The following is a 22,091-nucleotide window of genomic DNA, read 5'->3' as shown; positions in this document are numbered from 1 at the left end:
CATAATTGCTCACTTACATCAGCTTTTACCTTTAGCAAAACTAAGTACTTTTAGTAAGTTCTTATATAAAATACATTCCAACTAAGCTAAACAATCAATTACAAGTACTTACTTGTATCTGTAAATGTAAATCTTTAATACTTTGCACTGCCTTATCACTTATGTATCACTAATAGATACATAGTGTTAGTGTTTTGCATCAGACACAAGGTTTTCAACTTGTTGAAAAGAGGTGGATCTTACAGAGTGTGGTGTCTTCCATTCAACTGTCCTATGCCTAATGTGGCTAGAGCTCTAAAATTCTTCCTGCTACTGGCCATTCTGATTATTTCCAGCTATGTATGTTTCCTGAGCTAATATCAAAACTGTGTGATGTGGTGTCTCACTCAGAAGCCACCAGGAATCTTGGCATCTACTAAGCGCAGCTCAATTAATGCCACAGCCTTTCCCTACCTGGAAGCATTGATTTAAGTTTTCTTTTGGTACCTGGATGCCTTTTTTCAGAAAATGTCTGTGAATGCTGTGTCTCGGAAACCACCAATCTTTTGACAATTTAGACTGAATGAATTACGGAAAGTTATTAACAAAGAAAACATAGACACAAAAAAGCATATGCACAAACTATTTGCAACAAAATGGGTAGCCTCAAGGCAAAATACATCAACATGGAAAGTCATCTTATTTTGGAACTGTATTGTCTGATTACATACATGTGAGTTTCTGACAACTGCATAAAAATATTTGCATTTTTTAAAAGTTCTACAAAATAAACATCCCTGCTAACATTTTAAGTTGCTGAAGTGAACTGGGCAGGGGAGTAATGAAGAAGCTCCTATTGAAAATCTGTCAAATGAATTATATAAACAGTGGAAGAAACAAAAAGTAATCCACAGATTTCTTCCCCCACCCCTCATTATTCTTCAGCTGTCATCATTTTCTGAGTTACTTATAACTGAAGGAAACTAATTCTTTTCAAGGAGAATGTGATTTCCAATTTAACTATGTCCCTCCTGAATGACAATACATTTTTTTTTTCAGTTCCACAGTTTTTCAACTGAAAGGAACCAAAGCAAATAAAATTTAGTCAGAATGAATTTTCACCATCTTGGGTATGAAATGCTGTAGTGCCCCTGACTGTACATAAAAAATATCAAAATACACTTCAGAGTAGGAGGTAAAGATTAAGGTATTCAACTGGAAAGGCAATCTGGGAAGAGAAAAATAATTATCTGTTTCAAGTTACAAAATCAGGTGATAGTTGATTTTATTAAATTGTTCATTGTACTTTTTGTTCAGTTTACAGAGTCTTCCTCAAATCAATTCAATTAATGCTCATTACTTGAATGGGTAAAACTAAACTGAAGAGGGAAATAACTTTTGTGTTACAATAGAAACATGGTGTTTTATTGTTATATGTATTTGCAGCTTCTAAAAAAGAATAATTTGATTTATAAACTTAAGTCTCAAGCTACTTACAGAACCAATATGAGCACTAGCTCCTGCAGCAACATTCTCTGAACAGTATTATGTCTCAACATTGTGCTAGAGAAACTACCCATGAAAAATAAGCTTCTGCCTCCTAGTTAATCCACCATTAAAACATCTTAAGTTGTTCATTTTGTCAATGGGTACTATGCCATGTATATTTGTCTACACGGAAATTAAACTAAAAATTCCAAAACTCCTATCTTCGTGTTAAGGCAAAAAAAAAGGCAGGTGCCAATTAACTACAATTACTACAAATCACAACAAATTTAATAGGAACTCAATAACCCAAAATTGCTTCGGAAGACATCTCCCAAAGCTCATTTTATGTACGGAACTACATACACTATTGAATTATCACACTTGCTGAGTCATCAATTTCAAATTTTTACCTTCATCTCTGTTTTCTTGCTTTCTTCTTTTCTTTTGTGTGTGTTCAGCCTACAGAAAAGTAGTGTTGTTATATCAGCATCTCTACAGAAGTACACAGTGAAAAGATGAGAAACCCTAAACTAGAAATATGGCAAGATACATAGTCAATGCTTGGTGTATAACTAGAACTTTGTCTGAAATCCATTTAATAATATTGCATTTTGCATTTCAATAACACTTGTCCTCCAGACCCTTCACCAGCTTCTCTGCCCTCCTCTGAACTCGCTCCAGCACCTCAATGACTTTCTTGTTGTGAGGGGCTCAAAACTGAACACAGGATTCAAGGTGGCGCCTCACCAGCATGCCGTACAGCGGCACAATCACTTCCCTAGTCCTGGTGGCCACACTATTCCTGATACAAGCCAGGATGCTGTTGGCCTTTTTGGCCACCTGGGCACACTGCTGGCTCATGTTCAGCTGGCTGTCCATCAACACCCTCAGATCCCTTTCTGCCAGGCAGTTTCTAGCCACTCTTCCCCGAGCCTGTAGCGCTGCCTGGGGTTGTTGTGACCCAAGTGCAGGACCCGGCACTTGGCCTTGTTAAACCTCATGCAATTGGCCTGAGCCCAATGATCCAGCCAATCCAGATCCCTCTGTATGGCCTTCCTACCCTCGAGCAGATCAACACTCCCACCCAATTTGGTGCCATCTGCAAACTTAGTGAGGGTGCACTCAATCTCCTCATCCAGATCATTGATAGAAATACTAAATGGAACTGGCCCCAATGCTGAGCCCTGGGAAACACCACTCATGACTGGCTGCCAACTGGATTTGGCTCCGTTCACCATAACTCTTTGGGCCTGGCCCTCCAGCCAGTTCTTGACCCAGCAAATAGTACACCCATCCAGGCCATGAGCTGCCAATTTCTCCAGGAGTTAATACATAAGTCACCACAGGGAAAACACAAACGCAAACCATACCACGGTTGATTTGGATTAACAACTTTGAATTCTTTAAAAGCATAGGTTTGAAGTCAGCTGCATATACTTTTTACTGAATAAGTTTCTTTAGATTCCATTAATTCCTTTGATTCAGCAAAATTCCTTATAGACATTGATAAATATGTACTATTTTTAACCTTTGAGAGTGAATCTTACAATGGCTTACCTTGCTGTGCTGGGTCTTAGTATAATGATAAAAGAACATATTGAACTCCTTCAAGCATTCATCTTTCAGTTCATAAACTCCATGGCCAGACACACCCGGTTTCCTTACAGAGAAATATTTCATGACATCATGACAATCATGACATACAGATTAATAATATATGTTCAGCACATCTTTGAATGTAAACAAACCACTACCACAATTTATTCACTAAGGAAATGTTAATAGGAAGTGGAATAGTGATAGCTGCTTCATTAACTTATACAGAGCATAGAGTGAGTACAGTTATTAGTCTTTAATTTTCAAGGCTGCTTACTACTGTAAATCCTACCCAGCAGCAAAATATTTCTAGCCTATACCACCTACAGCACACCATATAGCCTCTGACAGGTAAATTCTTTTAAACTTTATGGCTTAGAATTTCAGACTTTAGATGCTATTGTATAAAACTGTACTGTGAACTGGCTGAAGGAAAGAAGCCAGAGAGTTGTGGTCAATGGGGCAGAGTCTAGATAGAGGCCTGTATCTAGTGGAGTGCCTCAAGGGTCAGTACTGGGACGAGTACTATTCAATATATTCATCAGGGACTTGGATGAGGGACTAGAGTGCACTGTCAGCAAGTTTGCTGATGACACTAAGCTGGGAGGAGTGGCTGACTCGCCAGAAGGCTGTGCTGCCATCCAGCGAGACTTGGACATGTTGGAGAGTTGCGCAGGGAAAAATTTAATGAAATATAACAAGGGCAAGTGTGGAGTCTTGTATCTGGGCAGGAACAATCCCAGGTTCCAGTATAAGTTGGGGAACAACCTGTTGGAGAGCAGTGTAGGGGAAAGGGACCTGGGGGTCCTGGTGGACAATAGGATGACCATGAGCCAGCACTGTGCCCTTGTGGCCAGGAAGGCCAATGGCATCCTGGGGTGGATAAGAAGGGGGGTGGTTAGTAGGCCAAGAGAGGTTCTCCTTCCCCTCTACTCTGCCCTGGTGAGACCACACCTGGAATATTGTGTCCAGTTCTGGGCCCCTCAGTTCAAGAAGGACAGGGAACTGCTGGAGAGAGTCCAGTGCAGGGCAACAAAGATGATTAAGGGAGTGGAGCATCTCCTGTATGAGGAAAGGCTGAGGGAGCTGCGTCTCTTTAGCTTGGAGGAGACTGAGGGGTGACCTCATTAATATTTACAAATATATTAAGGGTGAGTGTCACAAGGATGGAGCCAGGCTCTTCTCAGTGACATCCAATGATAGGACACAGGGCAATGGATACAAACTGGAAGACAGGAGGTTACACTTAAATATGAGAAGAAACTTCTTCTCAGTGAGGGTAACAGAGCACTGGAATAGGCTGCTCAAGCAGGTTGTGGAGTCTTCCACTCTGGAGACATTCAAAACCCGCCTGGACACATTCCTGTGTAACCTCATCTAAGTGTTCCTGCTCCAGCAGGGGCACTGGACTAGATCATCTTTCGAGGTTCCCTTCCAATCCCTAACATTCTGTGATTCTGTGAAAATTCATTACTTTCTTTAACTAAGTTACAAAACAAGTAATACAAAGAGCTACTTTTCAACCAGCGAGATTTTTTTAATCTTCCATATAATTCCCAAAGCAAAATCCTTAGTTAAACCAATAGTTACCCTTGATTAAACATAAACAAGCGAGCCACATGACATTTCAAATAAGGTATACTAAACCAGTTAAAATTACAAGACACTTTTGTGACAAAAATAGCAGACATTTGAACTATTTTTTCTCAGTTGCTACAATTGATTGTTTTGTATTTGCATACATATACGTTAAAAAGAAAATTAACTTCTACCTGAAAGTTACAGCAAGTTAGCAAATTCATGACATCTAAACCAACTGTTAGGTGGTGATTGTCAAAGGTACAATGAATTGTCAAGGTTCCCAACCATCTTTGAAATAAAATGAACTTTTGAAGATTTTCCCAATAGGACTTGAGATAACTGAACTCCTCAAGCTGAATTTGAAGAAAGAGGGCAGCAAAAGGAGAAAAGCAGGAGTTTGGGATATTCCGTACACTTTTCTTTCCTATGCATATTTGAAAGTGTATGGATTTCAAGAATGCAAAATATTAGCTGATCAAAGACTGTGTAGTGCAGCTTGTTTAACCTATATCATCTAAGAGATCTTATTTCACGTTCAAGCTACTTATAAAACAATATTAAGTACTTACTTAAATGTAGCCACTTTATCAATTACATTCTCCAAGCCAGTTTCATAGTTCTCCTGGTAAAAGATTTAGTTTGGGATAAATATATAATGATTCAAATATCTTCAGTATTATGCTAGGTGTAACAAAAATAGACATACAAATGTAGATCAATTCCTTAATTCATGAATGAAACTATTTTGCCCACTCTTATTCAGAAAACAGATATTCATAACTGACAAGTTATAAGAAGTACCAAAGATGGATAATACTTTCATTTAATCATGTACATTTTTATTTATAACAGAGCTGATCTTCAGAAACAGAGAAGTGCCTTACGTAACCTCAATGGAGGGAAAAACAGAGCTTTAGTCTCTTGAAACAGTGAATGTGGATCATCCATTACTGGTTTCTAATAATTTTCCAGACTACTTAATTTACAATAAAACTAAAGGCATTTTGCATTAATTATCAGCCCTCAATACTTGCACAGGCTATCATATATAATCCATATCCCTCTTCTTTACTTGAATTTCAGCAGTTGGAATAGAATGGTAAGGAAATCTGTGCTTTCAAATAGACCTGTACAATACTTGACTTCCAATGGATCTGCACAGGTTTAAGTGAACAAAATTACAGGATCAAATTTATTTACACAGGGCAGAATAGAATTCGGTTGCATGGTCCCACAGGGCCAAAAGACAGAATTTCAAAACTTTTCTTTTTGAACCTAGGAGAACTACAGCTGAATATTCTAAAAAAAAAAATCCACCTCTTCATCAAAAACTACAATCCTTATACAAGCCTTTCAGATTAGACCATACTGGAATCCCAGTCATTTACCTTTGCACCACTAAGGTGTGTAAGCGCCTTTTTCATGTTATTTTGTAATTCTGAATCCAACACTTGAGCTTTATAACAGAAACAAAATGCTTCCATATAAAGATATGGAAGCTAAAGAAGAAAAAGACATAAAACAAGAAAAAGTAAATTAAGGAAAAAAGTAAATAAACCCAGACTCACATTTTCAGGCAAGGACTTGGTAATTGCACTGTGAGCCATTGGTTCAATACACAATAGATGGATGATTTCTCTCATTATAACATCTTCTTTTGTCACATTACTCACTCCAGGTACATATCTTTCCCCTAGCAGAGTTAATAAAAAAGAGAAGAACGGCAAATATAACAGTTATAAGGCAATTTAGAATTTTGCGCAGTGGTAATGCTATTGTGGGGATATTTCATAGTATAAGTTTACATACACTGGAAACTTAATCCAAGTGTCTGAGAGGAAAAATGTTTTTTTTAGACTAGCTTCCTAACAAAATGGGCTGAGATAGAGTTTCTCCTCATATTCTGCTCTAATAGTCAACTATTAAGCTATCTCACAGCTTTTTTCACTATGCAACTCCTATTGCTTCTGGTTGACAGAAACCTGTGTTACTGAACCATCTATTTAAAACATGCATTCTCCAGTATCCTCTCCATACAATCTACACTAAAGAAAGTCATCAAGCTTGTTTTGTCAAACTATAATAATCCATCATGACACTAGCAGAGAGAAATGAAACTTACCCACAACATAGATGAGAATCTGTAGCATCTCTTCTATTAACACGTTATATTGTTTGATTAAATCCTACAAGAATCAGAGAAACCAGTTTTTGAAAAAAAAAGGCAGGAAAATCTGTCCAATGACACCACTATCAGCCTTTAGGTGCACTGCTTCACTGAAGCACTGCACTGGAAGAGGAAACAGAGGAAACCTCCATTCTAACAAGCTAGAAAAAATGCCTGTGCTTGTAGTGGAGGTGTTATTGGGCAGTTAAAGTGCAAGATTCACAAGCAGGAAAAGAAGCAACAGCTAAAAATGTATTCCCAATGAAGGGTTATAATAAAGTTCAACCCTCAAGAAGTAGCACAAAAATCCAAGAAACTTCTAGCTAAATAAGAACACATAATATGGCTTAGGAGACATTGAAATTTTATAGAGAAGTCATTTAGATGGATTTTGGTAGATGTCCTATGAAATAAAGGTCAAAGAGGGCAAAACCTGTTTGCTAATTTTGAGTAAGCCTCTACAGATGCCAAATACAAAATCATTTATCTAACCACTAAGTGCTGTGTTGAATGACTTTTAGTGTGGTCATAAACAGGCAGTTAGATACAGTAGCTAGTTTTTCTTAATAATGTTCCATAAACTCAAAGTAAACAAATTAATCAGCAGAAATACTTGTCACTTACCTGATCTTTGGTGGGCTTGAGCTTTTTGAAAGCCTCAGCAAGCTCGTATCGCTGCAGTATCAACAGGAGGAACTGGTTTGGATCCATAAGAGATGCACCTATCTGTCAAAAAACCCAAACTAATATGAACATCAGTTACTATTACAGTTCTTCATTAATTATGAAAAACACTCTTTTACCAAGAACATTTTAAAAAATCATACAGACTTATTTAAAATTAAAACAAATCCATGAAAATTATATGAATCAAGCACAAAGTTATTTAGAACATTATACCTGGAGCATGATGATGTCTTTATCATACATTTCTTCTCTACATTTAACATCTTGATAATAAAAAACCTGAGAAATAGGAGAACAAAATTTAAGTAGAGAAGTAATGTGAAGTAATACAGTATCAAATGTGCACCAGTTAATGTCTGAGACTTTTTCAAAGTGTACAGTACAGGAAAAGTCCCATGTTGAGTAAGGGAAGTCCCATGTTTCCTTCAAAACAAATGTATGTTTTGATGGAAGTGAAAAATGTTTTTTCCCCAATCCAGAAAAAGCCTGTGTTGTACTTCTTCACACCCCCTCTTCCAAGACAATGTAATTCTAACAGTTGCTACTGATTAAAGTCAAAACATCTTCCTTCTCCTACCCCAGTTCTCAGAGAAACAATTCTACAGGGGGCTATCAATGTTTGCTCTGATTTCAAAGGGTCCAGTGAAAGGTAAACACAGAAAATTTCTGCCATCAAAGAAGAAAAACAAAATAAAAAAGGGAAGCCAAAGCAAGCAAAATAAAAGTACTTAAGGGCAGAATCTTAGTTTCATTCTTGCAACAAAAAAGCTCAAAAGACAAGTATCATAAAATGCTTGCTACATCCAGTTAAATAGTACTCAAAAGTTTAACATGAGATTAAAATAGTTTAACCTTTGCATATAATGATTACCATACACTGGGAGGTTCTTCTAACATTTTATATTATAAGCAACAGTACTAACAGTACTTATGCAGTGATTTCTTTATCAGATCTGCAAGCAGTTTCCAGTAGATGTCAGTAACATTAGCACCATTTCACAGAGTCAGAAACAGTCATAAGAGAGATGAAAATACTTGTCTAATGCAGGGAGGCAAACCATTGAGGAAGCTGGAAATAAAACCAAGTCATCTAAGTTGTCACTCAGAAACCTTTCTGTTTAGAGTGGGAGTGACCTCCATGACCTCTTTCTGTGCAGGATGAAGCCACCACTGGCAGCATTACTGAGAAACACTTGCTACCCCATTAGGACTGACTCACTACTGTATAATAAGCAAATGTCACTCCAGTCTTAAAAATGGACAAGACGGAACACCCAGGTAACCATCGACTGGTCAGCCTCACCTCCATCCCTGGGAAACTGATGTAACAACTTATCCTTGGTGCCATCTCAAGGCATATCAATGATAATAGGGTCATTAGGGGCAGTCAACATGGCTTCACCAAAGTGAAGTCGTGCTTGACCAACCTCATTGACTTTTATGAGGACATAACGAGGTGGATAGATGATGGCAGGGCAGTGGATGTGGTCTACCTTGGCTTCAGTAAGGCATTTGACATAGTCTCCCACAGCACCCTTACAGCTAAACTGAGGGAGGGTGGTCTGGACGATTGGGTAGTGAGGTGGACTGCGAACTGGCTGAACAGAAGAAGCCAATGAGTTGTGGTCAAAGGAGCAGAGTCTAGTTGGAGGCCTGTATCTAGCGGAGTGCCTCAAGGGTCAGTACTGGTACCAGTACTACTCAATATATTCATCAATTATTTGGATGAGGGAATAGAGTGCACTGTCAGCAAGTTTGCTGATGACACCAAGCTGGGAGGAGTGGCTGACACGCCAGAAGGCTGTGCTGCCATCCAGCGGGACCTGGACAGGCTGGAGAGTTGGGCGGGGAAAAATTTGATGAAATATAACAAGGGCAAGTGTAGAGTCTTACATCTGGGCAGGAACAATCCCAGCTTTCAGTATAAATTAGGGAATGACCTGTTAGAGAGCAGTGTAGGAGAAAGGGACCTGGGGGTCCTGGTGGACAGCAGGATGACCATGAGTCAGCACTGTGCCCTTGTGGCCAGGAAGGCCAATGGCATCCTGGCGTGGATAAGAAGGGGGGTGGTTAGTAGGCCAAGAGAGGTCCTCCTTCCCCTCTACTCTGCCCTGGTGAGACCACACCTGGAATATTGTGTCCAGTTCTGGGCCCCTCAGTTCAAGAAGGACAGGGAACTGCTGGAGAGAGTCCAGCGCAGGGCAACAAAGATGATTAAAGGAGTGAAGCATCTCCTGTATGAGGAAAGGCTGAGGGAGCTGCGTCTCTTTAGCTTGGAGGAGACTGAGGGGTGACCTTATTAATGTTTACAAATATATGAACGGTGAGTGTCACGAGGATGGAGCCAGGCTCTTCTCGGTGAACCAACCAATGGTAGGACAAGGGGTAATGGGTTCAAACTGGAACACAAGAGGTTCCACTTAAATTTGAGAAGAAACTTCTTCTCAGTGAGGGTAACAGAACACTGGAATAGGCTGCACAGGGAGGTTGTGGAGTCTCCTGCTCTGGAGACATTCAAAACCCGCCTGGACACATTCCTGTGTAGCCTGATCTAAGTGTTCCTGCTCCGACAGGGAGACTGGACTAGATGATCTTTCGAGGTCCCTTCCAATCCCTAACATTCTGTGATTCTGTGATTATAGGGAGTACCTGGCTTATCAGGGAGAGCCCATTCCGTCTCCACATCTCTGCGACAACCTGAGCAACCAAGACAAGACATCGCAAAGGATATTCTACTAGCAGCTCCACTTGAAACTCTTCCTAGAATTTAAAAAATAAGAAAAAAAAAATCAAGCAAGAACAAGCCTGTCAGTGATTTTAAAAGTGTTAAGTCCTAATGAACAGACAGTTTTCAGCTGCAAAATAACTTTTGTGTGTGTCATGAAAGTCACGAGACATAACTTTACACTTTTTCCTTCCCAGAGTATAAATCACAAGAAGCATTTGGGGAAGAAAAAAAAAAACACACACAAACTTACAGGAGAAACAAACTCGTGCAATCTTGAGATGGTTCCAGTCTTGCTTAATCGTACATGAAGACCTACAAAATCAACAGAAAAAAATCAGAAAATAAATCAAAATCAGTTAAGTTTCTCCTCCAACCCATTCTAAACATTAGCTAAATCATCTACGACTCAAGAGAATTACAGAAAAACAAGTCCCAGTTTATTGAGGAAAGGCTTGTTACTTTCCTTTTTTTTCTTTTAAAAATAAATGAACTGTGACATTATCTCAACAGTTCTTACCAGTCTTACAATCCATTTTTTAATGAATAAATATATTCATTTAATTAATTAATTAAAACCATTTAAATTGAGATGCTAAATAGCATTAGCAAAATTTTAATTTCACATTTAAATTGTACATCGGTAATAATTGAATTTCAAGACTACAAGGCCTATCAGATAGTATTGGTATCAAATGATGTGATAAAGAACCTACAGCTTAATAATTGCATATGATTTTATTTGCATTTTAGAGAAAGCTGTGATCACCCACTGCTGTGGTCCTTTGGAAATCTCTCCTGGCATGCTGCAAACATATGTCTTTTAGGACAAGCATTTTAACAGCCCTAAGATATGTGTGGCTGGAAAATAAATTCAAGATTCAGTAATAATGAACGTTAATTTAGGCAAAACTGAAGAAGTCAGTAAAATATGAAACTTTTCCTTCTTGCCTTTCTTGTCTCTCTCCTGTTTAAAAAATGTCCTCCAACCTCCATGGAAAATGTGGTTTCTTGTTTTTTTTTGGCATGTGGTGGTTTTTTTTGTGTGTGTGTGGTTCATTTTTTTTGCTGTTTTTTTGAGAGAGAGACAGAGAGAGAAACCTTCCCTTAGTGCAACATCTGCAGAATCTGGTTGCCTGATCATGAGACTATCAGAAAGTCAGGGAGCAACTGATCTGCAAAGCACTTAATCTAAATGTTTTCTAGAATAAAGAAACAGAGATGGATGATAAATGTAATTCAAATAGCAATCAAAGCAAAACACACCACCTACCAGCAAGGGTCCTAGACAGTGGCAAATGTATACTGACAGGATCTGCAGACACTCGGTAAGGTCTGCTCTCCAGAGTGTGGCCACACAGGTGAAACACAGTCTTCTCCCGTGAACGGCCATTTGTGCTGCACCTTATCACAGCTTTATGACATTCCCTGTAGGCCTTGAGCAACAACTCTTCCTAGAATTTGAAATAAATGCACAGCCTTATATTTAAAAATCATACCTATGCAATAAAATTCCTCACTTGTTTTTTCTGACAGCATAAACAGTTACTAAAAATCCACAATAGAATTACTGCTCTGTTTCTTAATACTGAGAAGTACTGGAGTGGAGCAGCAGAGCATCCACTAAAGCTAACTGAGCATATGCTTCTGTCCAAGAAGTCACTCTGTCAAATGCTCTAAAATCCAAGTGCATTTTATAAACAAACAAACAAACAAGAATCCCACATCAAAATATCTTTAAGTTAACAAATTTTACAACTTCCTCCCTTCCCCCAGCACAGGGATGAGCTCCAGCACTGATTAACACTACTTACAGTGCAATTACCAAATTACTGCAGTTTCTGAAGTTCACTTTTGCAATTACAAATGAAAACCATATGCTTCAAAACTTTAAATCTTGACAGCAATACCATGAACCTAGTTCTCCAAATCCTGAATTGTGTATTTTCTCTTTGATTTGCCTGACACCCTGTACAGCTTTGTCAGCTAGAAGATTATATTCTTCTGAGATCCCTTCTCTCTGTGTCATACCACAGATTACTCCTTTCAGACTCATTTTTTGTGGAGATCTGTATTGAATAATAGCAAGCTTTTTTAAAAAGCTGCTATTTAAAAAGCACTCAGGAATATTCACAAAAGGCACACATGTAAGAACCCCAGACAATTGCTATACTTACATCACAGGCACACCATTCCTGGAACATCAAAAGAATGTTCTTGAGCTGCATCTGAATAGCAATAGCTGCTTCCCAGTCAGGATCCACCTCAATGTGCTGACCAATCTGTCTTTTTATCTCCTCCATTCCCTGAAATAGAGATGCCACAAAATACTCAAGCTAAGTCAATGATCGCCGGCTTAAAACAATACAAAATCCCATAGGCAAATGGTAAAATATAAGTTGTTCAGACACATGTAGCTAAAATTGATTAATATTACTTCTAGATAGTAAACTTTACTTTTTCACCCATCCAAGACAGGGACTGAAGAATTTACCATCTTAATTGCATGTTTTTATACACAATATTACTATGGACAAAAAGATGAGCAAACAAAAGTGCTGTAATGTCTTCATAAGAGGACATTAGAAAGAAATCATTTAAATGTGTTGTACCTGCATGCATGTTAGAATCCTTAGGAAAGAAACAAATCCTTCTAGAAACCGTGCCCTCAGACGGTCTGTCCATAATGTAGGCTTGCTGACTAAGACATACCTGTCCCCAAAGAAAACATTATCATCTTTTGCTCAGATTTCTCTTCTGCTAATGCTTGTATTTAAAGTGTTCTTCGTATTAAAATATTCAACTGCATCGTCACACTACATCACCCTCCCCATCTCAAACTCCTAAAACTTTCACCAAACATTAGACTCGCTTGATGCGACTCCACCATTTGAAATTAATAGATTTTTTAAATTCCATGCTATTTGTGTTGGTTTGCTTTTACAATGCTCAGTTTATTAGAGTAATTTGGAGACCTGTAAGAGTGGAAAATGCTATGGAGATGAGGATTAAACAACTTTCCCAGAATAATAATGAATAGAAGCCAAATTTGCTTTACCATCTTACAGTAGATATATTTTGTTTATTAACTCAATAGTTATACAGGATGATATCAGTGAAAATAATAAAAAATTATCTTTACAGAATATAATTTTGGTATTTGAAAATTTTAAGTTTCCACTGAAAAATAAAACATTAAAGTTTCATGTGGGGTTTTTGAGGGGTTTGTTTTTAAAGCAGTTTTATCATCAGATTCCTGAATTGACACACCTCATCGTACTGCCAGTTCTCTAAGAACTGCTCGAGCTTCTTAGCTTTACACTTACCTGAGGTCGTATATTACTGCATATACCCGGTTCAGCTTGTCCTGACTGTAACCTTGGAAGTTGAACTTGTCATTTTTGTCTAGGTACTCTGGAAGCACTTCTAGGAGTGTCTCTGTAATGGTGGTGATAACATTTTGCTCTTCAATAAGATGTCGGGCCTGCAAGAAGAAAATTTAAAGTTTTTCTTCCTATTTTTCTGGAAGAGAACTTCCAAAATATTTTTTCCTCTAAATCCAGACTTTTAAATTAGAAATTATTTTAAGCATTTATAAAGAGTCCAGGCTACAAAAACTCCAATAGTATTTATCAGGTATGAACGCAGTTTCTGTGAATTTAGCATGTTAGTTCACTCTGACAGTTTCAGTGTAACAGACATGCTATTTGTTCTGGAAAGATCATGTATAAAAGGACTTTTACATTAGCTTTTCAGGAAAAAAAACATATAACCTTTTAAACCCACAGGTATTCTTTCCACGCCTCAGGATTTAACATATTTTGCCCCCACAAAAAGACATTTAACCATTTTTTTGGTCCCTCCCCTCAAGTGTTTTAAGTTACACAGAAGGTAAATGTGAACAGCAAGTTCATACAGAAAGCTAACACAGAGAATGACGCTGCCTAAAACTTCTACTTATTTGCATTCCCTCTGTCTTCTGTAATGAGTTTTCACCAACTCAAGCTCCTGCTTTCATATTGGCCTTAACAAATCTCAAAATCGTTCCTTTTGAACTCAGCAACACATAAAGACTGTCTGCCAAGCACAGCAGTCTGCAAAGGTGGTACTGCTAGCTACATTTCCAGACGAGTCAGACTGTACATACCAGAGTAGGTACGGTGAACATCTGAACTGAGAGTGCTGTCACAGAGAGAACTCTGTCATGATCATCACTGATGTATTCTTTTTGCAATGCCTTGTAATACTAGGAGAAGAGAATATTGGGGAAATAAAATAATATAGCAACTGTTAATTTAAAAAGTTTCCTTTTTTGTTTGCAGTAATTACATCTTAATGTCCTTCTTCATTTCTAATATATGTGCCCCACTGCCTTAATACAGTGAAGATAAGTACAAACCTAACTGTTCTGCCAGACTGGAACAAAAATATTTTTTCTCCTACAACCAATCTTCCCCAGGAAAAGAAATTAAATATCTGAAAAAAGGATAAAGATATTGATATTATAAAGCAAGTCTTCTTCCTGGAGTGAACAGCATGGATAGTTCACAGAATCACAGAATCGACTGGGTTGGAAAAGACCTCAGATATCATCGAGTCCACTCTAGTCCGTTTACTAGATCATGGCACTAAGTCCCACTGGCAGAGAAGCCAACATCCTTCAGGACGGCACCAGCCACCAAGCCCACAGTTAAGATGCGTTCTACATTTCTGGCTGCCCCCTTTCCTCCCAATGCTAGAAAGGAGGGGGAGATGACTTGGGCACCACTTGAATTCACTGGCACCCCCAGGGCTTGAGAGTCTTCCTGGATTCTGGCTAGAATCCAGGTTCCACCCTGCGCTGCCATTCGTGCCCACATGGAAGAGTGGCTGTGCTGTACAGGGGCAGAGCGAGATCAGAGCCTGCAAAGGGATGGCCATCAACATTGAGGTCAACTTCAGCTACCGCAGGAGCCAAGTGGAGAAAAACCTTTCTGAGGGGTGAGGGTGGCTGCCGGCCATGGCGGGACGGTTGGCAAGAACCGCTCAAGGCAGCATGGAACTAGAAGTGGTTGGCATTCTGAAACTGGTGAAAAGGCAGGTTGGTGCATCCATAACCACCACCGAGGGGGTCACCCCATCCCTGCTGCGCAGCCCACACCAGAGTGCCCACGCAACCCAGGTGTGATGGCGCGGCCCGTGTTCCATCTGCAGCGCTGGTGCCCGGCAACGGCCACAACACAGCGACCCCCTCCACAACCCGCCACAGCCTTTCTGCTCTCCCCTTCTCCAGTTCTTCCTGCTTGCCCTGCTCCCAGTCCAGCCCTTCTCTCCCATTCCCAGTGCCCCAGCCACACAACCCAGCCCTCCTCACCGACACCCAGCACCTCCGTCCCTCCGTTCTTCCCTTGCTGTGTTTTCTGCAACGAGAAGGCGACTACTCCAGGTACGGTCCCGCTCCACGGCTTTGGGCACCCCCACTGCCCGGCCAGGCTGGAGCAGGCAGCGCGGGGATGGCGTGGGGTGGGGAACCCGCTCTGGGGGGCTCGGGGACCAGGAGCTCAGCTCGGCCTCTCCACCCAGCCCTGCAAGGCCACGGGCTGGGAGAAGCCCTTCTGGGCCGCTCGTCCTCTGCTGAAATCCAGCATCCCTGCCCGGGGGACACGTCCCCAGGGGAGCCCAGGGCACCCCGGGCTCGTGCCAGAGGGATGCTCGGCGGGAGCAGCTGCTGCTGCCCGCAGCCTGAGCCCGTGCCTCTTCTGCCCCTTTCCAGGCTGGAGCCAGGGCAGCCCAGCCCTGCCCGGGGAGCAGCGCGCAGCCAAAAAAACCACCAGCACGGGCTAAGGAGCCACTGGGCTCCGAGGGAGGCGTGGGGCCGGGCTCTGTGCCTGGGACCCCCGACGGGGCAGGGACATGGCTGCTCACACCTGCCCTCTCTGTTCCCACAGATCTGCAAGGCGAGATGCCAAAGCGCAGCAAGGAAAGGAGCATCAAGCTACAGGTGCTGCCCCGTGGGTGCTGGTGGCCCAGGAGCTGCCCGAACTCCAGGCAGCTCCTGCCGGGGACGTGCCCAGGGGACCCATCACCCCACAGCTCTCCATGGGCAGTGAAAGGGCTCAGGGGTGCTGAGACCCCCATCCTACAGCTCTGCTGGGCTGCCCAGGGCAGGACCAATGCAATTCCGCTTGGCTTTTGCCTTAGGTTACACCAGGCTGCGCACGGCGCTGCCTTCTGAAAGGCAAGAGACGGAAGATGGACCCGGACTGGAAGGACGAAGACGAGATGGAAGTGGATGAGTGGGTGGAGGAAATGGAGGTAGACGCGGAGGTGGATGAGGAGATGGAAGTTGATGAAGATCTCGGAGAAGCTATGGAGGTGGATGGCTAGTTGGAGAAGATCTGGACGGATGTTGAAGATGGACTTGGTGGGGTGGCCTAGAGAGGGAGTGTTTTGCAGTTTGCTCATTTTAGCGTGTTTGTAGTGTTTTGTTTGTTGGCATTTGGGTTTCTTCTGTATATAGTTTGTTGTATTTGGGGTTTGTTCTGTATATAGTTTGTTGTAGTTCGGGGTTCTTGCTGTATATAGTTTGTTGTAGTTCGGGTTTTTTTCTGTAAAGAGGTTTGCTCTTGTGTTTTTCTCCATAAATACATTTCTTCATGTTTTTTCAGACCTGTGCTCTCTGACTTTTTCTGGTATTTGCAGAGCTGTGGTTTCCGCTCGCTCAGGGTTCCTGGGGCTGGAGGTGGCTGGGGGTGCTGGCACAGCCGCCCCGGGGACAGGGGGTCCCTGTGCACAGAGGGCTCCCACTTGCAGAGCTCAGGGCACTGGGCACCAGTGGGGCTGGTTCATGGGCTGCTGGAAAGCGGTGTCCCCAACAGCAAAGCTGTCACCACAGAATCACAGAATCACAGAATCGACTGGGTTGGAAAAGACCTCAGAGATCATCGAGTCCACTCTAGTCCGTTTACTAGATCATGGCACTAAGTGCCATGTTCAGTCTCAGTTTAAAAACCTCCAGGGACGGCGAGTCCACCACCTCCCTGGGCAAGGCCATTCCAATGCCTGACCACTCTCTCTGTGAAGAATTTTTTTCTAATATCCAGCCTAAATTTCCCCTGGCAGAGTTTAAGCCCATGCCCCCTTGTCCTGTTGCTAACTGCCTGGGAGAAGAGACCAATCCCCACCTGGCTATAACTTCCCTTCAGGTAGTTCTAGAGAGTGATGAGGTCACCTCTGAGCCTCCTCTTCTCCAGACTGAACAAGCCCAGGTCCCTCAGCCTCTCCCCATAGGTCTTATGTTCAAGTCCCTTCACCAGTCTTGTTGCTCTTCTCTGGACCCGTTCCAGCACTTCAATCTCTTTCCTGAGCTGAGGGGCCCAGAACTGAACACAATACTCCAGGTGTGGCCTCCCCAGTGCAGAGTACAGGGGAGGGGTCACTGCCCTTGTCCTGCTGACCACGCTGGTTTTGATACAGGACAGGACACCACTGGCCTTCTTGGCCACCTGGGCACACTGCTGGCTCATGTTGAGCTTCCTGTCAATTAGTACCCCCAGGTCCCTTTCTGCCTGACTGCCCTCCAGCCACTCTGCGCCCAGCCTGGAGCGCTGCAGGGGGTTGTTGTGACCAAAGTGCAGTACCCGGCACTTGGCTTTATTGAACTTCATCCCATTGGAATCAGCCCATTTTTCCAGTCTACCCAGATCCCTCTGCAGAGCGCGTCCTGCCCTCCAGCAGGTCGACACTCCCTCCCAACTTGGTGCCATCAGCAAATTTGCTGATGATGGTCTCAATCCCCTCATCTAAATCGTCAATAAAGATGTTAAATAGGACTGGACCCAACCCTGACACCTGGGGACACCACTAGTGACACCACCGCCAGCTGGATGCGGCCCCATTCACCAGCACCCTCTGGGCCCAGCCCTCCAGCCAGTTCTTAACCCAGCGTAGAGTACACTTGTCCAAGCCATGGGCTACCAACTTTTGCTCGAGTATATTATGGGAGACAGTGTCAAAGGCCTTGCTGAAGTCCAGATAGACCACATCCACGGCTTTCCCCTCATCCACCAGGTGGGTCACCTGATCATAAAAGGAGATCAGGTTGGTCAGACAGGACCTGCCCCTCCTAAACCCATGCTGGCTGGCTCTGATCCCTTGTCCATCCTGAAGGTGCTGCGTGATTCCATTCAGGATGATCTGCTCCATAACCCTGCCAGGCACCGAGGTCAGGCTGACAGGCCTGTAGTTGCCAGGGTCAGCTTTGCAGCCCTTTTTGTGGACTGGGGTAACATTGGCCAATTTCCAATCATATGGGACCTCCCCAGTGAGCCAGGACTGTTGGAAGATGATGGAGAGCGGCTTGGCGAGTTCTTCTGCTAGCTCCCTCATCACCCTAGGATGGATCCCATCTGGTCCCATAGACTTGTGAGGATCCAGATGGCTCAGTAAATCACCAACTCTTTCCTCCTGGAATACAAGGGGCCTATTTGGCTTCCTATGTCCGTCAACCACCTCCAGGGATGAGTTGTCCTGAGGGCCACCTGTCTTACTGGTAAAAACTGAGGCAAAGCAGGTATTAAGTACCTACGCTTTCTCCTCATCTTTCTTAACTATATTTCCCTCAAAGTCCACCAGAGAATGGAGGCTTTCCTTGCCCCTCCTTTTGTTATTAACATATTTGAAGAAGGACTTTTTATTATCCCTGACAGAACTGGCCAAATTAACTTCAAATTGCACTTCTGTTTCCCTGATTTTTTTTCTGCATGATCAGGCTATTTCCATACATTCTTCATAAGTAGCCAGCCCCTTTTTCCACAGTCGGTACCAAGTCTCTTTTTATTTCTGATTTCATTGAGAATCTCCCTGTTTAGCCAAGCCGGTTGTCTTCCCCGCCGGCTAGCCTTTCGGCACACTGGTATAGCCTGTTCCTGTGCACGGCCGCCCCGGGGACAGGGGGTCCCTGTGCACAGAGGGCGCCCACTTGCAGAGCTCGGGGCACTGGGCACCAGTGGGGTTGGTTCATGGGCTGCTGGAAAGCGGTGTCCCCAACAGCAAAGCTGTCACCAGCAACAAGCGAGCTCTGACATGAGCAAGCCCTGCATGGATCCCATCACAAGAAATCCAGAAGGACTCGTGGGCAACGGGGAGGTCGCCTTGGGCATAGTGACCATGAAAGGATTGAGTATTCCATTCTCGGAGAAGTTAGTAGGGTGCTCAGCAGAACTGCCACCTTGCACTCCCCAAGGGCAGACTTGGAGCTGTTCAGGAGGCTGCTTGGCAGAGTCCCTTGGGAAGCAGTCCTGACGGACAAAGCAGCCCAGGACAACTGTCTCTCTTCCAGAAGGAAATCTTAGAGGCGCAGGAGCAGGCTGTCCCCGTCTGCCTAGAGACGAGCCGGCGGGGAAGACGTTCCGGCCTGGCTGAATAGAGAGCTGCGGCTGCAACTTGGGAATCAAAGGAGAACTGATAACCAGGCAAAGGCCGAGGTACTAAATGTCTTCTTTGCCTCAGTCTTTCAGAGTCAGAGCGGTTGTGCTCCACGTCCCCAGCCCCCTGAGACAGGAGACAGGCTTGGGCTGCCGAATGAAGCCCCAAGAACCCAAGGGGAAACAGTTAGCGACCTGCTACACCACTCGCACACCCACAAGTCTATGGGGTCAGATGGGATACACCCAAGGGTCCTGAGGGAGCTGGCCAAGGTGATCACTAAGCCACTTTGCGTCATCCATCAGCAATCCCGGCTAACTGGGGAGGTCCCACTTCACGGGGAGTTGGCTAATGTGACGCCCATCTACAAGAAAGGCTGGAAGAAGGATCCGGGGACCTGTCACTCTGGTCTCGGTGCCAGGGAAGGTCCTGGAGCACAACGTCCTGAGTGATATCACACAGCACATGCAAGAAAACCATGTGATCAGGCCACTCCACGTGGGTTTGGAAAAGGCAGGTCCCGCTTCACCAACCTGACGTCCTTCTACAACAAGGTGACCCACCGAGGAGATGAGGGAAAGGCTGTGGATGTTGTGTCATTAGACTTGAGTAAAGCCTTCGACACCGTATCCCACAGCATTCTCCCGGAGAAGCCGGCAGCTCCTGGCCTGCAGGGCTGTACTCTGCACTGGATAAAGAACTTCTCCCCAAGGAGCAAGAGACAGCACAAGAGGAAATGGCCTCGCGTTGCGCCAGGGGACGTTCAGATTGGATAGCAGGAGAAAATTCTTCACGCGAGGCTGGTGAAGCAGTCTGTTCTCTCTACAGCGGGAAGGGACACAGCCAATGTCCCTGTGCTGCAAGTTCCTATTGCAGCCTTCAACTTGCTGAGTTTCTGCAGAGCTCAGAAAGAAAAAGCCCAATTTCTCTCCTTTTGAAATTCAGCTTTTCAGCTTTTTCAAAGAGGAGGATGGCCCCAAAACGCTACGGAAGAGAAAAAACTAGCAGTGAATTCCACCTCCGATACTTTCCATACACACCCTGGAGGTGCTTGGCCTGCTGCTTCTCACCTTGGGAGGCAGCTCAGGAGCTTTGGTCGCTGCTCTGCTTGGCCTGGCTTCTCTTCCCCAGTTGGATGTGGTGGCGTGAGCGTTGCCACTTGGGACACTGTCCCCAAGCCCTTCAGTTGAAAGCCCACCTCACCAAGCTGGCCAGCCTGCTGCCAAACATTCCCTCGCCTCTCCTAGGCAGGTGGATCCCATCCCTCCCCAGCTGCTTCTAGTCATCACCAACGTCCCACTGGCAGAGAAGCCAACATCCTTCAGGACGGCACCAGCCACCAAGCCCGCAGTTAAGATGCGTTCTACATTTCTGGCTGCCCCCTTTCCTCCCAATGCTAGAAAGGAGGGGGAGATGACTTGGGCACCACTTGAATTCACTGGCACCCCCAGGGCTTGAGAGTCTTCCTGGATTCTGGCTAGAATCCAGGTTCCACCCTGCGCTGCCATTCGTGCCCACATGGAAGAGTGGCTGTGCTGTACAGGGGCAGAGCGAGATCAGAGCCTGCAAAGGGATGGCCATCAACATTGAGGTCAACTTCAGCTACCGCAGGAGCCAAGTGGAGAAAAACCTTTCTGAGGGGTGAGGGTGGCTGCCGGCCATGGCGGGACGGTTGGCAAGAACCGCTCAAGGCAGCATGGAACTAGAAGTGGTTGGCATTCTGAAACTGGTGAAAAGGCAGGTTGGTGCATCCATAACCACCACCGAGGGGGTCACCCCATCCCTGCTGCGCAGCCCACACCAGAGTGCCCACGCAACCCAGGTGTGATGGCGCGGCCCGTGTTCCATCTGCAGCGCTGGTGCCCGGCAACGGCCACAACACAGCGACCCCCTCCACAACCCGCCACAGCCTTTCTGCTCTCCCCTTCTCCAGTTCTTCCTGCTTGCCCTGCTCCCAGTCCAGCCCTTCTCTCCCGTTCCCAGTGCCCCAGCCACACAACCCAGCCCTCCTCACCGACACCCAGCACCTCCGTCCCTCCGTTCTTCCCTTGCTGTGTTTTCTGCAACGAGAAGGCGACTACTCCAGGTACGGTCCCGCTCCACGGCTTTGGGCACCCCCACTGCCCGGCCAGGCTGGAGCAGGCAGCGCGGGGATGGCGTGGGGTGGGGAACCCGCTCTGGGGGGCTCGGGGACCAGGAGCTCAGCTCGGCCTCTCCACCCAGCCCTGCAAGGCCACGGGCTGGGAGAAGCCCTTCTGGGCCGCTCGTCCTCTGCTGAAATCCAGCATCCCTGCCCGGGGGACACGTCCCCAGGGGAGCCCAGGGCACCCCGGGCTCGTGCCGGAGGGATGCTCGGCGGGAGCAGCTGCTGCTGCCCGCAGCCTGAGCCCGTGCCTCCTCTGCCCCTTTCCAGGCTGGAGCCAGGGCAGCCCAGCCCTGCCCGGGGAGCAGCGCGCAGCCAAA

The 22,091-nt window shown here is 44.4% G+C and overlaps 1 protein-coding gene across 2 annotated transcripts in view; it reads right to left on the bottom strand.

The window, feature by feature from the left end:
- The window catches only part of UBR1 (ubiquitin protein ligase E3 component n-recognin 1), a 124,825-nt gene that overhangs the window by 30,777 nt on the left and 71,957 nt on the right, over positions 1 to 22,091 (bottom strand). For both annotated transcript variants that reach the window (XM_082057762.1, XM_082057761.1), the window contains exons 11-24: positions 14,371 to 14,469; positions 13,550 to 13,707; positions 12,836 to 12,935; positions 12,401 to 12,529; positions 11,497 to 11,677; positions 10,477 to 10,538; positions 10,148 to 10,258; positions 7,712 to 7,777; positions 7,436 to 7,537; positions 6,767 to 6,830; positions 6,213 to 6,337; positions 5,214 to 5,266; positions 3,025 to 3,127; positions 1,878 to 1,926 (exon numbers count right to left, since the gene is read on the bottom strand). In XM_082057762.1, the coding sequence (XP_081913888.1) occupies positions 1,878 to 1,926; positions 3,025 to 3,127; positions 5,214 to 5,266; positions 6,213 to 6,337; positions 6,767 to 6,830; positions 7,436 to 7,537; positions 7,712 to 7,777; positions 10,148 to 10,258; positions 10,477 to 10,538; positions 11,497 to 11,677; positions 12,401 to 12,529; positions 12,836 to 12,935; positions 13,550 to 13,707; positions 14,371 to 14,469 (1,402 nt within the window). The remainder of the gene's footprint in view (positions 1 to 1,877; positions 1,927 to 3,024; positions 3,128 to 5,213; positions 5,267 to 6,212; positions 6,338 to 6,766; positions 6,831 to 7,435; positions 7,538 to 7,711; positions 7,778 to 10,147; positions 10,259 to 10,476; positions 10,539 to 11,496; positions 11,678 to 12,400; positions 12,530 to 12,835; positions 12,936 to 13,549; positions 13,708 to 14,370; positions 14,470 to 22,091) is intronic.

This window comes from Streptopelia decaocto (assembly GCF_964273445.1).
Source record: "Streptopelia decaocto genome assembly, chromosome: 7".
NCBI classification, from domain to species: Eukaryota; Metazoa; Chordata; class Aves; order Columbiformes; family Columbidae; genus Streptopelia; species Streptopelia decaocto.
This window is presented reverse-complemented; position numbering and strand designations above follow the sequence as displayed.